The 22,679-nt window shown below is 33.8% G+C and overlaps 4 protein-coding genes across 4 annotated transcripts in view; all 4 read right to left on the reverse strand.

Moving 5' to 3' along the window:
- Positions 1–1,679, reverse strand: part of LOC130904141 (uncharacterized) — a 33,212-nt gene extending 31,533 nt beyond the window's left edge. The window contains exon 1 of the mRNA XM_057816728.1: positions 1,493–1,679. The gene's annotated coding sequence lies outside the window, so the exon portion shown is untranslated. The remainder of the gene's footprint in view (positions 1–1,492) is intronic.
- Positions 1,680–2,525: 846 nt separating this feature from the next.
- Positions 2,526–3,878, reverse strand: LOC130903742 (uncharacterized). The gene is made up of 4 exons (XM_057815992.1): positions 3,781–3,878; positions 3,573–3,701; positions 3,394–3,513; positions 2,526–3,345 (listed from the first exon to the last, which is right to left on the reverse strand). Exons 2-4 carry the CDS (start codon positions 3,660–3,662, stop codon positions 2,644–2,646), a joined length of 912 nt encoding a protein of 303 aa, XP_057671975.1. The 5' UTR covers positions 3,663–3,701; positions 3,781–3,878; the 3' UTR covers positions 2,526–2,643.
- A 148-nt stretch (positions 3,879–4,026) lies between these two features.
- On the reverse strand, positions 4,027–5,812 carry LOC130903637 (type-2 histone deacetylase 1-like). The gene is made up of 2 exons (XM_057815860.1): positions 5,772–5,812; positions 4,027–5,662 (listed from the first exon to the last, which is right to left on the reverse strand). Exons 1-2 carry the CDS (start codon positions 5,778–5,780, stop codon positions 4,109–4,111), a joined length of 1,563 nt encoding a protein of 520 aa, XP_057671843.1. The 5' UTR covers positions 5,781–5,812; the 3' UTR covers positions 4,027–4,108.
- Positions 5,813–10,729: 4,917 nt separating this feature from the next.
- On the reverse strand, positions 10,730–17,596 carry LOC130903666 (GATA zinc finger domain-containing protein 14-like). Its single transcript, XM_057815892.1, has 2 exons — positions 17,501–17,596; positions 10,730–12,790 (listed from the first exon to the last, which is right to left on the reverse strand). The coding sequence occupies exons 1-2, from the start codon at positions 17,594–17,596 to the stop codon at positions 10,730–10,732; spliced, it is 2,157 nt and encodes a 718-aa protein (XP_057671875.1).
- Positions 17,597–22,679: the final 5,083 nt, after the last annotated feature.

Here is a 22,679-nt window from a genome sequence, read left to right on the forward strand (position 1 = left end):
TGGTATATTCTGTAGAAAAGATTCAATAATTTATTACGAAAATGTCTATTAATTGATAAGAACCATGTGTAACTTATTTTTACCCACATTTATTAAATGTGTAATCAATTATAATAAACCCAAGAAAATGTAAATGTCAAGTTATTAAACAAATTGAACTATATAGTGCCTCAATAATAATTTTCAATTGGCTAGCAAAACCTCTAATTACTATAGGATTGGCAGAAATTGTATTAAAATGATACAAATCAATTCCTATCATAATAAAAACATTTGCATAACCTTGAGAATCTCAAATGACTGCCAAAAATACAGATTGTAACCTTAAAAGCTAAATAACCAGTCATTAACCTATACAAATTGGTACGTTAGACAAAAAAGTCTTCCAAAAGTTTTTGCAACATATATTAAACGCTCATAATCAAAAAGGTATCATTTATCTTTGTAGAACATGTTTATTAAAAAAAAAAAAAAAACAGTTTGGATGCTACAAACTTTCAATTATTATGACAAACATTAAATTCTGGTAATATTTTAATTAATGAAATGTAAATAACACAACTTAAGGCGAAATAGATTTATCAATAACATTACAATAAGATTCAATGAAAAAGCGGAATTTATACTAGTCTAATAGACATTTTTGATTAATTTCGTATAGTATAGTTATATTGTTAAATTAAGTTGTACATGGGAGTGTATGTTAAAAAAATGTGTTTACAGTATTAGTTGAAAAAAAAAATACTTTTCGACATATTAATATCCTTATCTGAATGGTTTCATTCAAAAATCTATCATATGTACTGTTTTGGTTCAAACTACAATCTTTTCACGAATAAATAATTAAAAATCTATCTGTTCAAATTGAAAATACAATAGTTTAGAGTTCTTGTGTTTAATTAGATTCTTGAGAATATATTCTACTACAATATTTTAAGTATAACCAATTATGTCTAAAAGTATTAAATACTTATAAAAAGTTTAGCACAAAAGATATTCATTTGATTTGGTTACATTATATAAAATCTTTGAATGGTTTATTGGAAATGAAAAAAATCCCAAAATCATATTCTCTATTTTTGTTTTTTTCTAATTGATGTTTCTTTATAATAATTTCAGTTTGTATATCAAATTGTACAGCTTAATGTGCTTCATCAACAGTATTTATTTTATATTGTACATTTGCATCATAATAAGCAATATAGGCTCTGAATCAAAATATCAAAATAATTTTTTTATCTGTATAATATGTATAATTAACGTTTTATTTGTATACCATGCCACATAGCATTTAATATAATTTGTGATGTTCACAATATCGTTGTTTTATTTCACCTAAAGATTTTCATTAAAATCAAAATTGTTTTAAGAATTAAAGTTTACTTAAATTATGAGTTGTAGTTTATTTTATCATTATTAAGGGCTTCTTTCGATTTGAAATGATATAGTGAAAGTTCTAGATATATTAGTAGTTCAATATTAAAGTACTCACCGAATTTACTAGCACAACTTTTAAGCTTCTTTTTAAAAATTTGAATTCAAACACAAAATGGCCGTTCAAATGTCAGTTCAATTGTTTATTTACAACAAGTTTTGTCTATAGCACCACCTATTATGATTATTTTCGTATAGTTCTGTGGTGTTTCCATAATTTTTCAAAATTTGTTCTGTAGTCTCAAGATTTATTACACTAACATTAGCAAAAACCTCCAACAAAGTTTATTATACAGGTTTCTTAAGTTTCTTACAGATGATCACAAAACAATGAATTTATATTTACATAGAACTAATTTAACCGTATTTGGATGCTTAGACACTTTACATTTGATTGGTAGGTGTCCCATGCATCCCAAGATACGATTTCGAAAAAAATATAAATTTCAGATGAAAAAATATTGCACTGTATTTTTCGTTGAGTAAATTATGGTATGCACTTTTCGGCGTCCAACATTTGTGCCAACATTCACCTTCCAATGTTAGCTGAATATTGGTCGAAGGCTGGAACATTATCTAAAGAAATAAAAACGTGGTAAATAGCATACAACAGATATAAATTCTTTTAAAATAAACTGGCAACTTAGGTTTTCCATACAAAACACACACCATTCTCGTGCAAAAGTTAAAAAAGTGTGTGTAGTGTTGCAAGTATTGGTTTCAATGTTGGAAGAAAAACATTTATCGAATGACATGCGCACTACGACCACACGATGCATCACCTAACCTAACCAATGTTGGAAGCATTGGACGCATCGTGTGGTACCGGCATTATACGCCAGTACTCTGTGTAGGTTCTTATGCGGATCACCCTATATATTCTCGTATCATAAATTTGCGTAAAAATTTGGTTAGGATGAGTGCATTAATTTTGCGGCTGGATGTTAGACTATATGATCAGTGATTTAGTTTTTTAGTAATTTTTGACAAAGAAAAAAGAAAACTGATATAAAAATATATTTATTACACTATTAGTTTAAATTGAAATACAAAATATAATTAATTAAAATAAAGTGTAATAATATGGCTATTATATATTAAAAATCAATATAATATGTATAAAAATTATTGAAATTTCAAGCTTCTGTATATTATTAAAGGCACAAAATTCAACTTTTATTAATAAAATTATCTTTTCACATAAATGATTTAATATTTATAACTATTTTGATTGGTTTGCAAATTTCCAAAATTGTATTGTTTTTGTAAACAATCAACATCTTTTGTATGGCTACCATTGTCAGGAACATCTGCACTCTGATATCTATATCCCTCTTGTTCAGTATTAAATTGTTTAATAAAATTATTCGGATTTTGTGATAGATGTTGCAAATTGTTTTTTTGATTAATATTAGTAGCTACAGCTACCGATGGTGCTCCATATTGAGGTTCAGGGCTTAAATGAAATATATCAGGTATAGAGGGTTTAGATAACGTATTCATAGTTTCTTGAGAAGAGATTTGTTTTTGGACAATGTAATTCGCGTGTTTAGATGAATATGAATAAATATTATTTTGAGAAGTAATTGAAAACATGGGAACTTGTAGGGAACTAAATTCTCTATTTCCTTGAGACACAAATGAAGGTTGTTCTTGAACAGTTGTTTCATTGGATTGATAGTTTAAATTTTGGGTTGAATGTGTTGGCGGTGGTAATATTCCACCTTGTTTCACCATTTTTTCTCCACTTTTTTTACTCCCAGTATCAGATTTTTTTTTAGTTTCTTTTTTTACTTCATTCTCACTTTTGGATTTCCTACCATATGGTTTTTGACTTATAGATTTTTCCGTTGGTCCCTTTTTGAATTTTCTAACAGCGGTTACGTTGATTTGCAAGCATCTTGCTGTTAACTAAAAGAAACAAACTACTAATTTAATTACACACATCAATTTACTTACAGTATGAGGATTTTTATTAGGAAAATGTTTTTCAAAAAATTCGAATGCATTCTTAATGAAAATTTGTGCTATTTTATTTCCTTGTAGTATCAAGTACTTCCTATTGGGATCAATACAGCTCTGAAAGTATATAAAATTAAATAAGGAAACCGTGACAGGAGAATACAATAAAGTTGTACTTTTATTGAAGCAGCTGTAACTTTTCCAAACTCTATCATATGCTGTTCTAATGTTGGTTCTTTTGGAGGAGGATCCGATATATAACTCATTTTTTTATAAAAATAACACCATTATTTGTTCAACATAACCTATATTCACAACATTCATTTGATATATACATTTTCACTATTCAAATATAAATCAACAGGTATATCAACAGATTGTTACTTTTTAAGGACATTTAAAAGGTGCAATAGTGTTAATTAGTTCACTTTTCACTAAATTTGTAAATAATTGATGTTTATATCAAATTTTGATGGTTTAATAGCCAGAACATTTTCTCAAGCGACCTCTTACGGTATCATTTTAATTTAAACTTGGTTTGTTATTTTCTGTAATTTGTATAAGGCTGACATTTTTATAATATTTTAAATTAAAACTAGAGGGCGAAATCAACTTAATTATACATAAAAATAAATTTAAATTAGATATTTATTCACACATTCAGAATAATTATAAATAAAAAAATTATACATAAGAAGAACATTTTTTTTTCTTAATATTTATATCCACCTTGGTTATCTTGAACAGTTCCTTCATATTGTCCAGAAGGTCTTTTAGGTCCGTTTTTCTGCAAGCTGAAGTTATTTGCTGAAAATGTTATTCCTGAAGCTTCATAGTTAGGAGCAAATTTGTTTGATATTTCAGGTTCATTATTTTGAGATGCAAAAGAAGTGGAAGGAGCGTTGTTTTGTTGTCCAAATGGAGTTAATTGTTGTTCACCAACTTTGGTATTACCAGCTGTCGAATATTGGTAATCGTTGTTGTTTCGTTCAAAAGATATTTCAGGTTCATTCTTTTGTTGTCCTAAAGTGCGTGTATTATAATTATTACCATAATAACTAGATGGAGCTTCATTTTGAGATACAAAAGAAGTTGAAGGAACGTTATTTTGTTGCCCAAATGGATTTAGTTGCTTGCTGTTTTGCTCAAAAGAGGTTTTAGGTCCATTATTTTGTTGTCCAAAAGGAAATAGTAATTGTTGGGTTCCTTTTTGCTCGAAAGGTGTAAGAGATTCGTAATTTTGCTGACCAAATGTTTTCGGCACTCCATTAATTGAAGAAATGACTTTATTTTGTTGTCCAAAAGGAGAAATTTGATTATTTCCTTCAGCAGTCAAAGTACCTTGGTTAGAGAAATTATTGTTTCTAGTAAGTTCAGATTTTTGGTATCCATAAGCGTTAGGATCTTGTACTGAGTTCAATTGAGCGTTTTCTTTGTTTCCATTAGATTCATCATTGTATTCATCTCTATAGGAACCTTCGTTATATTCTCCTCGAGCTTCAGCAGCTTTATTTAGTTCAATAGACCTTGCAATAGCTTCAGGAATCTCAGGTACGTGGGATCCTCTAGGAACAAATCCGTTTGCATCGGCGGTATATTCCAAAGTAATTATTTCACCTTCTGGTGATGTATAAGAGAAGCTGCCTTGAGCAGATTTTCCGTTGTTTGTTTCAAAACCTTCTTCTTGAGCAGTAATACCATTTTCTGTTTCGTACAGGTAACTGTAATGTCCATCACCAGCATCTGGGTTGATTTCTGATCTGATTATACCAATTGGAGCTAATTGAGGTCCAGTACTACTGGTAAAATGTCCATTGAACACACCAGCTGGTTGACTCAAACCGTTAGCAGATGGTACTACAGAATTATCTTGTCTTTGATTAGAAAATTGTTCAAATGAGTTGGTGTTTTGTGGTTCAAATTTGGATCCTAAACTTTCGTCTTGTTTGTACCCATTGGAGCTCAAACTGGGGCTTTGAGATTGTAAATTTTCTGTATTGAAACCAAATGGAGTAGAAATTTGTCCAGATTGTTCCGAAACAGTATTAACGTTAGTCTGTCCGAATGTACCAGTTTGTTGTTTTTGAGGAAATTGTCCAAACGAACCCGTTGATTGTCCGGATACTTTGGAAGCTCCAAATTGATTTGCGGAATTCGGTAGTGCTGGTGGCTGGAATTGAATGTTGTCAGCTTCTGGTCTAGGAGGAAGGTACTGATTCAGTTTAGCTCCAAAAGCGGAGACAAACAGAAGTAATAGTATTATCATCTAAAAATAAAATGAAATACGATTATTATTATGAAAACTATTATTTACAATCCGTATTTTCAATAGCATTTCTTCACCAATGGATATTGTAACAAAAAAACCTTCTTACTTGTTTCATTTCTCTTGTTATGAGTTGAGGAGAAGACGAAATGTTCTGATTGAACTGTCTTTTTAAATTTGTTTTTATAGTTATTAACGAAATATGATATTCTCCCACTATTTTTTCAATATTAACCATCATCTTAATATACTGATGATTACAATAGTCAAGGCGATTGTTAATGAGGACGAAATGGACCATTTACTTGTTTTTTTTTTCGGCTTGTTCATTCCACCAATGTAGGTAAGGATATAGAAAAATCATAACGCAAGTATGGTTGGACCGATTTTATTGATCTCAGATTTGTCGGATTCAACCTTAAATGATATCGAATTACATAAAAAATATTGAACTCGGGTTTAGGTTCGTGGATAAAATTGCACACGTTAATTTTACACTTAAAACTTCATTATACCATTCACTTTAAGTGTTAAATATACAACTAACTCGTTACTGCGAGATTCTGTTTTATATGTGCCTTTATAATAACACTAGAGCATAGAAACTCATGTCTAGTTACTTCTTCTAGAAATATCTGCAGCTTTCCGTTACATTCCATTACATTAAATTGTAACCGGCGCCGTTAGATGGCGTATGTCTTGGTTTCGGTCACATCATAGTTTCCACTTCATTAAAACATCATTAGATCATTTATTAAACTAATTACCACACTACAAACATTGCAATAACTAATATTACACGAGATATCACGTTACTGCGAGCTCCTGCCTTCTATTTAACTGTAGAATATTGTAGAAACTCATGTCTAGTTACAGCTAACTTCTTTTTTCAGAAATATCTGGGACATAGTTCACGTCTAGTCAATAATAGATGGAGCACTCGCTTTCATAACATTAAATTGTGATCGGCACCGTTAGATGGCGTATGGCTTGGTACCGGTCACTCCATAGTTTCAACTACATTACATGATCGATGTCGGTAGATGGCGAGCGGTTCGGCGCCACGTCACACCATTATTTTTAATTATAATCGGTGCCGATAGATGGCGTGCAGCTGTCTACCCGTTATCAATAATATGCTGACAGAAATATAGAAAACAATTGGCGGTATTTTTGAATTTTGACAAGTAATGACAGTTCTTACTTTTGTCAATTGATTGATGCTGACAATTCGATTGAAATTCATTAATATTTTTCAACCGGGTTGGTGTGATGACTTACTTTTTTATTTTCAACTAAATTCGGTTGAGTTTTTAAAAATTTTCTTATTTGAAAAATTCGATATAAATCCAATACGGAGGGTGGAGAGAAGAAGTTCAATCTCTGTATATGAAAAGTGTCTGTCAAAATGTGTTAAATCAGGGTAGATTCAGGGTAAGTTTTAAAGGAAGCGCCAAATATTATTTGCGCCTTGGAGATCTTTTCATCCTTTTGTACAACGCGAATTGTGGTAATTTTTAATACTGAATTATGATATTGAATTTTTGAACTCTACATTCTGGAAGGTTTTTGAACTGTTATTTATCGTATACAGCTTCTCCTTCTTTCTACCCTCTATAAAATCCAAATCTATTTTATATTTTTGACAGTTTTTTTGTTATTTCATCAATTTCTTCTACATTTTTCGTAGAACTAAATCTTTTTTTTTTTCACATCTATTTTTTGGTGGAATTATATTCGGTGGAACAGTAGGAATCACGATTGTATTTATGCTACTTGAATGATGTACTCGCGTATGATGAATATCCAGATTGCTTATTAAAGTTTATTGTACGAATATCTCGTGGTATTTTAAATTATACTACACTACATATTAAAAAACCTCCGTTCACTATCGACATCAATAGACAATTATTTTTTAAAATTAATCAAACAAATTTATAATTGACGACATGATTGAATCATCAATGGTGAAATAATAGTTTACTTTTTTTAGTGTAAGTGTTTGAAAAACGAGAATGTAAAAATTAGAATCGTAGATCTAATAGAATCAAAGATAAAAACCCTTTTTATCAAGCCTTCTTTTAGAGAAACTCCTTCTTGGTTTTGATATGGTGTACATTCCAATTGTCGTTTCTTGTTGGGCAATAGATGCACTTCCTTTGGCCCTTTTTGTTCTTCGTTGTTGTAGGGAACGGATGACTTTGTGGTGGAAGTTGTCGTTGCATTCCATTTGTCTTCAGAGCTAAGCGTTGCCTCGACCAAGGTATCAAGGGTTATGCCTCGATTCAGCGTGGTTTCCAGCTCATGTCTCAAATATTGGACACTCCTTCGCGTCTTCGTTTGCTCCGCTGCAAGCTAGGCATTCCGGAGAATCAAGCCTTCTCTTGGAAAACTCTTTCTCGGTTTTGACATGGTGTACATTCCAATTGTCGTTTCTTGTTGGGCAATAGATGCACTTCCCTTGGCCCTTTTTTTCTTCGTCGTTGTAGGGAACATAGTCTGACACCTCGTGAACGTCCTACTTCGATTTTCGCGTCGCAGATCCCGGAGAACTTTGGTGGTGGAAGTTGTCGTTGCATTCCATTTGTCTTCAGAGCTAAGCGTTGCCTCGACCAAGGTATCAAGGGTTATGCCTCGATTCAGCGTGGTTTCCAGCTCATGTCTCAAATATTGGACACTCCTTCGCGTCTTCGTTTGCTCCGCTGCAAGCTAGGCATTCCGGAGAATCAAGCCTTCTCTTGGAAAACTCCTTCTCGGTTTTGATATGGTGTACATCCCCATTGTCGTTTATTGTTGGGCAATAGATGCACTTCCCTTGGCCCTTTTTTTCTTCGTCGTTGTAGGGAACATAGTCTGACACCTCATGAACGTCCTACTTCGATTTTCGCGTCGCAGATCCCGGAGAACTTTGGTGGTGGAAGTTGTCGTTGCATTCCATTTGTCTTCAGAGCTAAGCGTTGCCTCGACCAAGGTATCAAGGGTTATGCCTCGATTCAGCGTGGTTTCCAGCTCATGTCTCAAATATTGGACACTCCTTCGCGTCTTCGTTTGCTCCGCTGCAAGCTAGGCATTCCGGAGAATCAAGCCTTCTCTTGGAAAACTCCTTCTCGGTTTTGATATGGTGTACATCCCCATTGTCGTTTATTGTTGGGCAATAGATGCACTTCCCTTGGCCCTTTTTTTCTTCGTCGTTGTAGGGAACATAGTCTGACACCTCGTGAACGTCCTACTTCGATTTTCGCGTCGCAGATCCCGGAGAACTTTGGTGGTGGAAGTTGTCGTTGCATTCCATTTGTCTTCAGAGCTAAGCGTTGCCTCGACCAAGGTATCAAGGGTTATGCCTCGATTCAGCGTGGTTTCCAGCTCATGTCTTAAATATTGGACACTCCTTCGCGTCTTCGTTTGCTCCGCTGCAAGCTAGGCATTCCGGAGAATCAATTATCTAATAATCATGAAATTTTCGCGATGACCTCTTTCGAAGCCGTACGGAATGCATTTATCACTAGGAGCGCACTCAACCTATATACAGCTTCTTGCTTATTTCCTTGGATAGATGTTAAGTGTGGTTAAGGATCCAGTGAACTGCCTAAAAGTCGCAAATAAGAGTACACACACCCACAAGGTTTTTTCGCGCGTTTTGAAAAAAGTAGAAAGTCACAGGGAGCCAAATCTGGTTAGGTTAGGTGGATGATGTCTCTCGTTTTGTAATATGCAAAAAAATTGGTCATAATCGAGCTGGAATATAACGGTGCCTCACGTAGATTGAGACAACATGGCGTAAAAGCATGTTCTTTGTTATTAATGATGTTTTCGGAATAACGTCATAACGAGGCGCCATATTGACATTGACATATGATAAAAAAGTTTGAGTTTGCCATCGACACATGGGATTTTGCTACAAAATTTTGTAGTCATGGAATGGCCAAACGAACAAACTGTTTTAGTTCTCCCAATATCAATTACAGATTATAAAAACTATTGCCGACAATTTTGTTTGATCTATCAAAGGCGTAGATACTTCATTTTATAAATTTATCATTCATTTAAATACCCTTAAAAATATTTATATCTTAGACATTATGAAAAAAATCATTATTATACCTCTACCTAACTTGCTACAACTTAAATATTAAATTATAAAACGTAAATAGACGAGTAAAATGTACCTGTCTGTAAGATAGTTTGGTTTAAACAGGATACCAGACGTGAACTGAGCTCTTTTTGTACCCCATTTGTCTATTAGAACTTTGGTAGTTCTTGTCTCCATCGAACCATCTTTGACGATTCGGTTATTGCCATCCGTTTATTCAGTTTGTTTATGTTTAAAACCACATGCTGACAAAACTTGACGCAATGTTTCTAAACTGGTTTAATTGTAAGTAATTTTCCTTATATAAACTATAAATTGTCCTACTTATAAAATCTTGAGTAGCTGTGTCAACTGATTTTAATTTTTCTTTACATGTTTTTCGGTTCTGTGAATGATCCACAGCAACTCCTTTCGTGACTAATCGATAAATGGAAAATTTATTTACTCTTGTTAATTCAGCAATTCTTATTATGATTGCATTATAAGATTGCTATAATAATTTTTATTATTAAATTCAAACTGTCTCTGTACTCAGTACATTGTACAATTTCATTGTCTTCATTCGCCCACGCCACTGCTTATCGCAGACTGTCTAGCGGGAATACTTCAAAGAAATTGTGTACATACGCCTTTCGACAGTTTCGTCCAATAGAAATGCATTTAGGTTTACGATTTGATGTTGTCATTGGTAAACATTGGAGATGATGAGTCCACGTGGACTGAAGGTTTGTTGGATGTTTAACGAATTTTATACGGGGAGTAAACATTATTTTTCATTTCTTAATTTGGTATGAGTGCCGTTCTGTCTTGCCGTTGCCGTTCCTGCAATTGATATTGAAAAAACTATATGTTTGTAGAAACAACGAGTCTGTTTGATATAAATTGAAACAATTATAATATAAATTATTAGGCATTTATTTACATAATCAGAATAATTATAATTTACAGAACTGTAGATAAAAATAATGGTAGTCTTAATATTTATATCCACCCTGACTATCCTGTACGGTCCCATATTGTCCAGAAGGTTCGTCATACTGGAAGTTCACGTTAGGCCCTTTGTTTTGTTGCTTAAAAGAAACATTATCCTCAAATGAAGTAGATGGAGCTTTATTTTGAGATCCAAAAGATGTAGCAGGTGAATTGTTTTGATGTCCGAATGGAGTTATTTGCTTGTTTTGTTGAGAAGCAAAAGTACCTTGATCAGCAAAGTTATAATTACCAGGTGCCGATTGTTCGTAACCATTAATATCGTCATTGCTTTGTCCATAAGTTTTTGGTCCTTCGTTTTGTGGTCTAAAAGTACCCACATTATTATTATTACCAAATGAGGTAGAAGGAAATTTATTTGGACTTCCAAAAGCAGTAGAAGGAACATTGTTTTGTTGTCCAAATGAAGTTACTTGTTTACTTTGCTGAGAAGCAAAAGAACCTTGATCAGCAAAGTTATTCTTTCCAGGTGCAGCATATTGGTAGCCATTGATATCATCATTGTTTTGTTCAAAAGAAGTTTTAGGTACATTAGTTTGCTGTCCAAAAGAAGTAGCTGGAACATTATATTGTTGTCCAGAAGGACGAAGATCATTATTATTTCCAGAAGAAGTGACTGGGGCTTTATTGTAAGGTACAAAAGAAGTGGAAGGAATATTGTTTTGTTGCCCAAATGGTGTTACTTGTTTGTTTTGCTGGGAAGCAAAAGTACCTTGATCAGGAATGTTGGTTTCAACAGGTGCCGAATATTGGTTACTGCCATAATTTTGTCCAAAAGATGTTTTAGGACCATTGTTTTGTTGTCTCAAAGAAGATTGTAATTGTTTGTTATTTTGTTGGGTTCCTTTTTGCCCTGGAGGTGTTTGAGATCTATAACTTTGTTGTGCTAAAGTTTTCGGAACTCCATTAATTTTCTGGTCATATGAAGAAATGCCATTGCTTTGCTGTCCAAATGGAGAAACTTGTTTGTTATCTTCAGAAGCAAAAGTACCTTGGTCCGCGAAATTATTGTTTCTAGTAGGTCCAGATTTTTGGTATCCATAAGCATTAGGACCTTGGAACGAGCTAAATTGAGCATTTCCTTTGTTTCCATTGGAATCGTCATTGTATTCATCTCTATAGGAGCCTTCGTTATATTCTCCTCGAGCTTCAGCAGCTTTATTCAATTCAATAGACTTCGCAATGGCTTCAGGAATCTCAGGTACGTAGGACCCTTTAGGGACAAATCCATTTGCATCAGCGGTATATTCTATCGTAATTTGTTCACCCTCAGGCGAAGTATAGGAAAAACTACCTTGAGCCGATTTTCCGTCATTCTTTTCACCACCCTCTTCTTCAGCAGTGATTCCATTTTCTGTTTCGTATAAATAATTGTAATATCCATCACCAGAATCAGGTTTGAATTCGGATCTGATTAAGCCTACTGGAGCTGATTGAGGTCCAGTGATACTTTGCCCAGCAGGAAATTGTCCGTTGAACTCACCAGCTGGTACATTATAACCTTGCCTTTGATTAGGAAACTGTCCAAATGAGTTGATTTGTGAATTAGCTTTAGGATTTAAACCTTTATTTTCTTCTTTGTTATATCCATTAGAATTAAAACTGGGAATTTGGAATTGTCCAACTGAATTTGAACTTTGTACAGAAGTATCTTTATTATTGGGAGGTAAATACTGTCTGCTGGGGTTACCATTGTTGGTATTAAAAGTATTTTTCTGAGAAAATTGTCCGAAAGGATTAGAAGTTTGTTCATATTGTTCTGGGGCTATATTAACGTTATTTTTGGGAAGCTGCCCAACTTGATTGTAACCTAGATTTGGTGAATTTTTTTTAGCAAATTGTCCAAACGGACTCTTAGATTGTCCAGATTGTTCGGAAGCTTTTGAAGGTCCAAACTGTCGTTCAGGTAAGTTACTAGAAGGGATCGGTTGATTCGGTAATGCTGGTGGTTGAAACTGTATATTGTCGGTTTCTGGTCTGGGTGGTAAGTACTGATTCAATTTAGCTCCGAAAGCAACAATGAATAGCACTGGTATTATTATTATCTGAAATAAAAGATGTTTAAATTAAATTTAAATAAAAATAAATTAAATTCATATCAAAGTATAATTAAATAAATGTAAAAGGCTTAATATCAAGCCTAAAAAGTGTATCTTTGTGAAAAATCTTAATTTTTACGTGGAAATTATTATTCTAATCAATATTAGGCTAAGGAGGAACTTTTTTAATACATAATAATAGAATTGGAACCTGAGATATAGATCTTTGAATGTAGAAAAATTGCCAAAATCTACAAAAATCCATAACTCCACATTGAATGTCCGCGCCTAGCTCCTCTCCAATTCAACCGATTTAAGTGTTCAACAACTCAAAAGAAAGAGGGTGTTTCAGCGAGTGTTATTAAACCAAAACGAACTCTGTAGCTATATTAGAACCTGAGATATAGATCTTTGAATGTAGAAAAATTGCCAAAAATCTATAACTCCACATTGAATGTCCGCGCCTAGCTCCTCTTCAACTCAACCAATTTAAGTGTTCAAAAACTCAAAAGAAAGAGGGTATTTTGGCAAGTTTTCTTAAACCAAAACGAACTTTGTAGCTATATTAGAACCTGAGATATAGATCTTTGAATGTAGAAAAATTGCCAAAAATCTATAACTCCACATTGAATGTCCGCGCCTAGCTCCTCTTCAACTCAACCAATTTAAGTGTTCAAAAACTCAAAAGAAAGAGGGTATTTTGGCAAGTGTTCTTAAACCAAAACGAACTTTGTAGCTATATTAGAACCTGAGATATAGATCTTTGAATGTAGAAAAATTGCCAAAAATCCATAACTCCACATTGAATGTCCGCGCCTAGCTCCTCTCCAATTCAACCGATTTAAGTGTTCAAAAACTCAAAAGAAAGAAGGTGTTTCAGCGAGGGTTCTCAAACCAAAACGAATTCTGTAGCTATATTAGAACCTGCGATATAGTTCTTTGAATGTAGAAAAATTGCCAAAAACCTACAAAAATCCATAACTCCACATTGAATGTCCGCGCCTAGCTCCTCTCAAACTCAACCTATTTAAGTGTTCAAAAACTCAAAAGAAAGAAGGTGTTTCAGCGAGTGTTCTTAAACCAAAACGAAGTCTCTATCTTGAATAGAGCCTGAGATATTGAGGATAGAACGTGTGTATGTGAAACACTCCTATAAGTGATGTATAGGAGGAAATCGCATTTGAGTATAACTTGAGAATGGTGAAAATTAGATGAAATCCGATGGTTGATGGCTGATCTGTGCATCAGTACCTTTCATTGAAAAAAAAAATTAAGCAAATCGGTTGGGTAGAACGCCTGAACGGACTCGGAATGGAAATCATCAATTTTTTTAATATATAAGATTGCGAAAAGGATTTTAGGTATTTAAATATGTAAAAATTCAAATCAAACTTGTAGATTCACTCACAAACAAAACAAACAATATACCATGCAAAACCCAGTAAACTTACTTGTTTCATTTCTGGAGGTTTTTTCTAACTTCAGTTGAAGAGAAGTCAAAATGTTATGATTAACCGTATTTTGAAATTGATTTTTATAGTTCCTGCCGAAATACGCTGTACCCCTACCATTTGTTTCTATCTTAAACTCTTGATTGTAATTTGATTTTGGTTGTCAAATCAAAGTACAGATAATTACAATAGTCAAGGTAACTTTTAACAAGGATGATATGGACCATCTACAAGAAATACTCTTCATTAGCCCAAACATTCCACCAATCTAATTATCTTACAAACTAATATTATTTTTGAATCCTTTTAAACTTTGGTTCGTCTAAGCGTGAATTAATTTCTCAATATATAGAGGGTGTCTTATAAATAATATCGCTTTCCAATGTTTATTAAGTAATCATACTAAAAGAGAGGTTTAATATTCGAAGTATAGCCCATCGTATCCTATAGTATTAATTCAACGTTTTGAGGCATTAGTAAAACCATTTTTTAGGATTAGATGCAATAAATTGTCGCGCTGTACCTCGGCATTTATATCTCGACGATCTGGAATGATTTCAAAATAAAGTAAACCTTCATAATCACAACAGATACACAACAATATTTGAGTGATCGATACATCAAATGGTAAATATTGGGGAATCGAAACAAGATATTCATAATTTAGTAACTAAACTCAACTCCACGCTCAATACTCATGGAAAGGAGCGTTAAATGATAGAAACGTCTGCTGCTGATAGCGGATCCCAATTCAGAACAAGATTTAGATCACAATTCCAATACGAACGTCGTATAATTTTAAATATAAAACATGATCTACAAGATCTTATTTTTCTATTACTTTTTTATGCGTTTATTCTAGATGTTTAATAATTTATATTGAGCATTTATCAACGATCTACTCACTTACAAGCATTTTGCACTGAAGTTCAATACAAATAAACTATTTTTATGCTGAAAAGTAACCTATAAATAACGCTGCTCGTTTGAATTGTTGGTAGAAAACCATAGAAAATGAACCAGCTGATCGCATTCACCCTCTGGTTAACTAGGCTAGAAAGGATCCTATCCTAACCAAAAATGGACGTGATCCGGGTTAGTTTCCGAACATAGTTTCCAAAAACTGTTATAGATCTTACCTAATGCTTTCAAAATGTGCAGTATGGTCTCTTAAGAGGTCCAAGGGACTCAGATAATCGACAGGAGCTGGTACCAGGTGAGTTTTTTACTGCTTCCCTTGTAAGTTTAATATTCCACGCAGGTGCACGACCTCAGCGCGAGCGATCTTCAAGCGTCAAATCTCCAATATTAAAACGATTAAACCAACGCTGTGTTGGATCATAAACTGTGTCTTTCCCGGCTGCTTCAAACTTTTGTTTCTAATAATGTCAAAATGCAAGACTGTAGAATTAGCTACCAAGCTAACCAAGAAACGTTTTGACCGAACACTACAACCTACAGAAGTTCAAGATCGATATCTACAGGCATCTCCATACGACAGGCACTACTCGAGTGTAATAGGGTCTTGTGCTTGCTTTTTACCTAAAAAAAATCGTTTATTTGATGCTTTAGGGGCAAAGGGAAAACGCGCAGATGTCGAAAATGACAATTTGGAACAAGCATTCGAAGTTTTGCGCAGCTGTGAGCTCAAATTGTGCAATTGGAAAGCAACTAATGTCGGCTATTACAAAATTGTACTACAGTTTAAAATGATATTTTCAAAAGTATACAAATTTATACCCTTGAGTGCACAAATAAGCTGTTTATAATGCAACTCAAACTTGGTGATTGGTTTCCACATTAAAAGCATATTATTCAATATAAAAAACGTACCGTATCGTTAACAAACAAAAAGAAAATGATTGAATGGAAGTCCTCTTCGTTGATTTAGAGTCTAGACTTCACAAGGTACGACATGTTTAAATTGAGGCATAGGAATTCTCGTACATTTATTTTTGTCAATAGTTATTTCTGCTTCAAGCGTCATCTGTAATTAATATTATAACCAGTACTTGTTTGTCAGTTCTTCTGGAATGTTTTCAGAACGAAATGGCTGAAGAATCAGATGCAGTTTACTGGAGAATCACCCCAGGCTTAAAAAAATCCAAAAGATTCATAACTATATCAGTAAGAAGTTTAGAAACTTCTTCATATGTACAGAAACAATATTAAATTGGTTCAGGATACCACTTTGGGAAGTGGAGCAAAATCCTCTAGAAAATAAATGTGCCCTGGGAAGATTGTACGTATTTTAGATGCAGGTCAATTAGATATAGAGTTAAGCAAAAAATATCTTCTAAGTTGAAGAGTGGCTGAAAACCAGCTGAACCGAATAATCCACGATCTAAATCATCTAATAAAGCGGTGCAATTACTGAATGGATTAGTAAATATTTGGTGGAATATCATCATTTGTAAAAAAAAATTAAGATGCATGATAACATTTGCGCTACCAAAAAAAAACTGTTAATGATTTCAGCGTATGTGAATATCCTGGTTAGTTATTGTCGTTTGTTAAAACGTATTTATCACTATTCATACACTGCCCTACAAAATATCAAATATTTCTTTGTTATATGATCTTTTATAATTTGATTCCGGAATTTTCGTTAATGGAATTTACAATGGTGTTTAGTCTTCACCATAATCACAATATTAAAGTATTTATTTAGGAAATTGCGCAAGAAATATCCACAATATATTTTATTCCAATTTAAGGATTATGTTTTCCACAAATGTTTCGAGGAAATCTTTAGGAAAAACTGAACAGATCGAAGATTTCAGTGTCTCTAATAATTTTTTTCTATAGCATTTATAATGGCGTGCAGTGTATTTGATTGGTTCCATTTTATTGTGAGGAGTAGTGAGCGGATTCAGTTACAAATTAACATCTCGAAACGATTATTAATGGCAAAATCTGATTACATCTTCTATTGATTCTTTTGAAGGTACGCAGTTCACGGAAAACAATCATATTAATCAAAACTTCATTTAATGAGTTTGTAATTACAAATATTTCTATTTTTATAATATTATTAATTTAGTCATTGAATAAAATTCTAGTTTTTTTTTAGTTTTAGCTTAAAAATAGATATAAAAACATTTAAATATACAGGGGAATGTATAAGTAATAAACATAACTAATTAACAATAAAAATTCAAACAATTTCTTACTCTACTTTGTTAAATTCTTATCAGCGCACCTATGAAACTGCTTTGGCGATAAAATCCAATTGTTTACTCAATAGGTTCGATCACAGACCAACCACTTTCTTTAGATAGCCAACTCGAGCTTCTGCGCCATCTCTGAGTTCATTAGCTGTACATGGAAACAACAGTTTCCTTTCCGCTTTTGGCGACATACTTTAACTATTATCTGACAACCTCTTTCGTACAGTTATTTTTCGAAACATTTCAATAAAGTTGTACCAACCTAATAGATCGTGACCATGGAACCCACTATCTCCAAATCAACGGTTTCCAACGTTGTCGAAGCCGGTGCTTTTGAAAATATTCAAATATCAGTTCAAAATCAAAGCAAAAAGCACCGGATTCCAAGGTTGCCTCGACCTCCAATCCTCCTATTTCGTCATGTTATTTTTATAAACATTTCAATGAAATTGTATCAACCAAATCGATCGTGATCGCTCATTTTATGGGCTCAATCCAAAGCGGAAGGAATTGTACCGAGGGATGAATGGTACCGAAGCCCTAATCAGATTCCGCGGACAATGCCTGCGGGAAACCTTCCGAGGGTTCTTGGCAAACAGGGACCATGGAACCCACTATCACCAAATCATCGGTTTCTACCGTTGTCGAAGTTGGTGCTTTTGAAAATATTCAAATATCAGTTGTGTGGAGGAAAAAGTCCCGGATCCCAAGGTTGCCTCGACCTTCAATCCTTCTCTACCCAGGCCTTTCAACCTGAAGGTCTAGGTTAAGACTGTTAATTTTTATTTCAGTTTATATTTCAGTCACCTACATAAGATACCAATCGAAAAACACTACCGTCTATCGCCATAACTTATTACGTCGTGTGATTAACTATTTTTGCCAAAAATCTAATTTATAAAGTGTAAACATGCCCAAACACATCAATACGTTGTTGTTTTTGATCAACTGTGAGTAAACGCTGGAAAAAGCTGTCTCATGGTCAATGTCAATGCCTTCTGATATACTTTCGAAACACGCAAGTTCAATTTACGATTAGTTATAACCAATTTGAGGTTTTCGGCAGTAATTACCTCATTTGGACGACCAGAACGTTAACCATAATCGGTGTCTATACGACCATGTTTAAATTCAGCAAACCAATAACAAATTCGATGGAGCAGAGTGCGAATAACAATTTTGAGTCATTGCTGAGCTTGTATAGTATTTTTTTTTCATCAAAAAACAATGATAAATTATGCAATGATAAAAATAACAAGAGTAGTTTCGTTTAAATGGCTGTCACTTATTACTGACTAATAGAAATGTCATGAAATTTGACACATAGTTTTTTTAAAGTTGGTACTTCATAAACGTCATATGGATTTGACAATGGTAGCGCCATCTGTGTATCAATCATACGACTTATTGATGGATGTAATACCGTAGAGATCTATTTCGGATTTATTAAGAAAATGGGGGGAGAGGAATTCTACTCGGTAAATAATTTTCGTTAAAAAATCATTCGGGCAGTCCTTGGAGAGGGAATCAGACTCGGATCTATTGGTTAAAAACGCAAAATTAGTTTAAAACCACCCCGCGCTTGTATAATAGTGACATCAGTAATTCTTACGCAAAGAATTACTTTATACTTTGATTATTGCTAAAAGCGTGTTTTTATCTAGTTTGGCAACATCGAAAGTTTTTAACTTCACTGTCGATGAATCACGATTTGGTTTAACGACGTCCAAATAAACGCTATTTTCCATTTACAAGAATTTCAAAGTTGAAACATTCGGGGTAGATTTGCGTTGGTTTCAACTTGAATTAGTCTTGATGAGATAACAGATCTTGTAATATAATTCATTAGTTCGCCGAACTCGTTATGGAGAATCGAAACAAGTTGTCAATTTATATTATGTCGCAGTTATTCTGTTTTCACACGCAATAAAGAATTTAATTAGGTAAACATCTATTTTAATATTTATGACTAATCTATAAACAGCGTATTTAAACACTTAGGTACTTTCAATTAGATTAAGATCAATTAGATGAAAAAAAATATAAAATATCGATACGATCTGAAATATCTTTGATTTCGAATTATAACTTTTAATCATAGTAATTACCAATCGGTTATATCTTCTTCAATTTCATCGAAGGTCTCGAATTCAAAGTAGCAATTACGCCTAATTTTATTTCATGTGTTCGATTAAAGAATCTCTTTAAAATATCCATAAACCTCGTCACTAAAAATGATCCTTAGAAGTAGTGACATCCAGGGGATGATTTTCAACAAATCCTTGCCTATGCAGATGATGTGGTACTTTCAAGTAGAATGAAAAAGGATTAAAACGGAACCAATAGAATATGGACTACTAATAATGAACAAAAGATCAAATATCTGGAGATGGGAAGGGATTTGAATAACTTCAACCGAATGAAAGTGACCTCAGACCAAAATAGGTAGTTTAGATTTGATAAAGTCGAGTTCGAATACCTGGGAATGACAGTGACAAACGAAGGATTTAAAACCGGGAAAATCGGCAGAATACTGACGACAGAGTATTTTGTAATCCATTGTTTGACTGCTCTTTGGCATCAGGAATGTAGTGGGGGATATAGGTTTCATCTAGAGTTATAAATTGACGCTAACATTCCGATTCATTTCGCTTGAATCGCGTTAATGAGGCCTTAGTCCAAGGAAGATAGGAAATGAATCGGATAAACTGGAAACCCGGAAAAATCGCTCGAAAATTTTTATTCGGGGGTTTTCGGAGATGCTGCGTCATCAGGGGTTGATTGGGTGAGTTAGAGGGTCCGTAGAATAAAGCTCAATTGGCTCTTTGACACAAATTTAAAAAGATGCTAAATCTATCAACAAAGTAGAGTATCGATACCGATCAAAACAGAGAGATTCCTTTAACGAACGAAGGAAAAACATGAGAATAGTTACTCAGGATCGCATGAGTCGGTTAAGACCTTTCTAAAGCCCCTTCCTCCGCAGCATATGATGTATTATATTAGCCAGAAAGTTTAATTTTATTATAGGTAAAATTATGTGACGTTTTTGCAGTCAGATGATTTATGGGCAAGCAAAAAATTGTATCGCAAGGTGTTAAATCACAAGATCTCGGTGTTCAATTGTGATCAACTCTTCGAGAGATAACACGGTTCGGAAATTTTTCCCGTAAAAGATCGATGGTTTCGTTGCTTGTGTGGCACGTAGCGCCGTCTTGTCGAAAGTAAACGTTGTCCAAATCAATACCATTCGATTCCGGCCATAAAAAATCATTAATCATCTCTCGATAGCGCAATCCTTTCACCGTAACTGTTGCTCCAGCCTCATTTTCGAAAAACTAAGGTCCAATGACACCGCCAGATCATAAACCGCACCAAACAGTCACGCATTGAGGATGGAGAGGATTTTCAACAATAGCTCTTGGGTTTTCCGAGCCCCAGATTCGACAATTTTGTTTATTGACGTAACCACCAAGGTGGAAATGGGCCTCATTAGTTAAGACGATTTTTCGATGAAATTCCGGATCATTTTCATGCATTTCAAGGACCCAATCAGCAAAGAAACGACATTGTTGATGATCGGCCGGCTTGAATTCTTGTGTTAACTGGTCTTTATAGGCCTTAAGACCCAAGTCTTTATGCAAAATACGGTGTAATGACGTTTGTGGAATGGCTAATTCCAAAGAACGACGAGGAATGGGCTTTCTTCAACACTTTGGGCTACAGCAGCAATATTCTCAGTTGTTCTTGAGCGACATGCACGGGTTTTATTCTTCACATCACTAACTCGTCCCAACAGCTCAAATTTTTCCACCAATTTCTGTATTGCGATCCGAGAAGGTGCTTCACGTCGACCCGAAAATGTTTTAGTTTTACGAACCGTCTCTGCCAAACTTTCACCATTTTTAAAGTGAATTTTAATAATTTCAATGCGTTGTTGAAGCGTGTATCGTTCCATTTTCATTAATGGCGTACTTTCTACTTGTCAAATGTCAAAAAATGACAGCTTGAAAAGTGACATTTACCGAAATAGCGGGCTGTTCAAAATAACACCTCTTATTGGAGAACCCATTATACGATACAATATTTTGTTTTGCGTCTTTGTAATTATTGTTACTTTAATAATAAATCATTTATTTAATATCTTTACGTTAATGAAATGTATGTAAGTATTTGTTATATTATGTATCGTATAAATAATAAATGTGTGCAATTTTTAAATAATAATTTTTTTTAGTCTTTAGTTTTAGTCTTATAGATTTGTTTTCTAAAGTATTTTGCGCACATATAAGACAGACAACTCTGTAAAGTGAAACCGAACAGGGATTCACAAAGAATTCGGAAATAAAAAACTAACTAGTTAGAATATTTGCATCACGAAAGCTAGAAACATCTGTTGACTACTTTTTTCATTAGATAATATTTCGACCTAATATTCTAATTTGTAGAAATAGAAGATAACATAGAAAATGTAGCGCCACTGTACAATATCAAATCAGTAAATCAGTAACCCATTGAAGATCTCCAACGTCCAATCTAAACCATTTACTATTCGGCCTACTTAAAACAGTCGAATTGAAAAGGTCTCAGATCACGATCTCGTACATAACATGAGACAGAGAGTGGACGTTATGTAACTGCATATCTTTTACTTCGAGTTCGAGTTCCACATCGAAAGTGAACGTTGAACTTGAACTGGAACTCAATGGAGGAAAGCATCAAGAGTTTTATTTAATGAAGCTGCATAAACGTTGCAGTAATCAAAAACTATAACAACGCATTCTTTACCGTTAACAATCAGAAAATATTGACGAAAATCATGTCGAAAATAGGATTTGAAACCGCGCCGAAAAATGAGAAAAATAAATTGGTATAAAAAAAACAATTTTGTATGATAAAAATCGTTTTTTGGTTAATTTAACTTAGGGTATTAAATGGAAAAAACCCCTGCTACAGACAGACGAACGGACGGACAAAATTCTAGTGAAAAAAGACAATTTTTAATTATCCGCTTTATATTTTGATGAACAACTTAGTAAAGTTGTCATGTGGAATAACCCAAATACCTGCAATATTCATCTGGGTAGACGAAAGTGCTCTGCGCGCTCTTTGGATTGCCTATACTTCAATTCTGGCAGTCTAAAACAGCTTGATGTGATTTAACTGGAGAAATTCTCTGCAATCGGGTCAGTAAAGGACGAACGGACGGGAGCGGGAGTAAACTCTGAAGTTCTGGGAATAAAAGAATCCTTGAGGCTTAGAAATGGCTGCAAC

This window comes from Diorhabda carinulata, chromosome 2 (genome assembly GCF_026250575.1).
Source record: "Diorhabda carinulata isolate Delta chromosome 2, icDioCari1.1, whole genome shotgun sequence".
NCBI lineage: Eukaryota > Metazoa > Arthropoda > Insecta > Coleoptera > Chrysomelidae > Diorhabda > Diorhabda carinulata.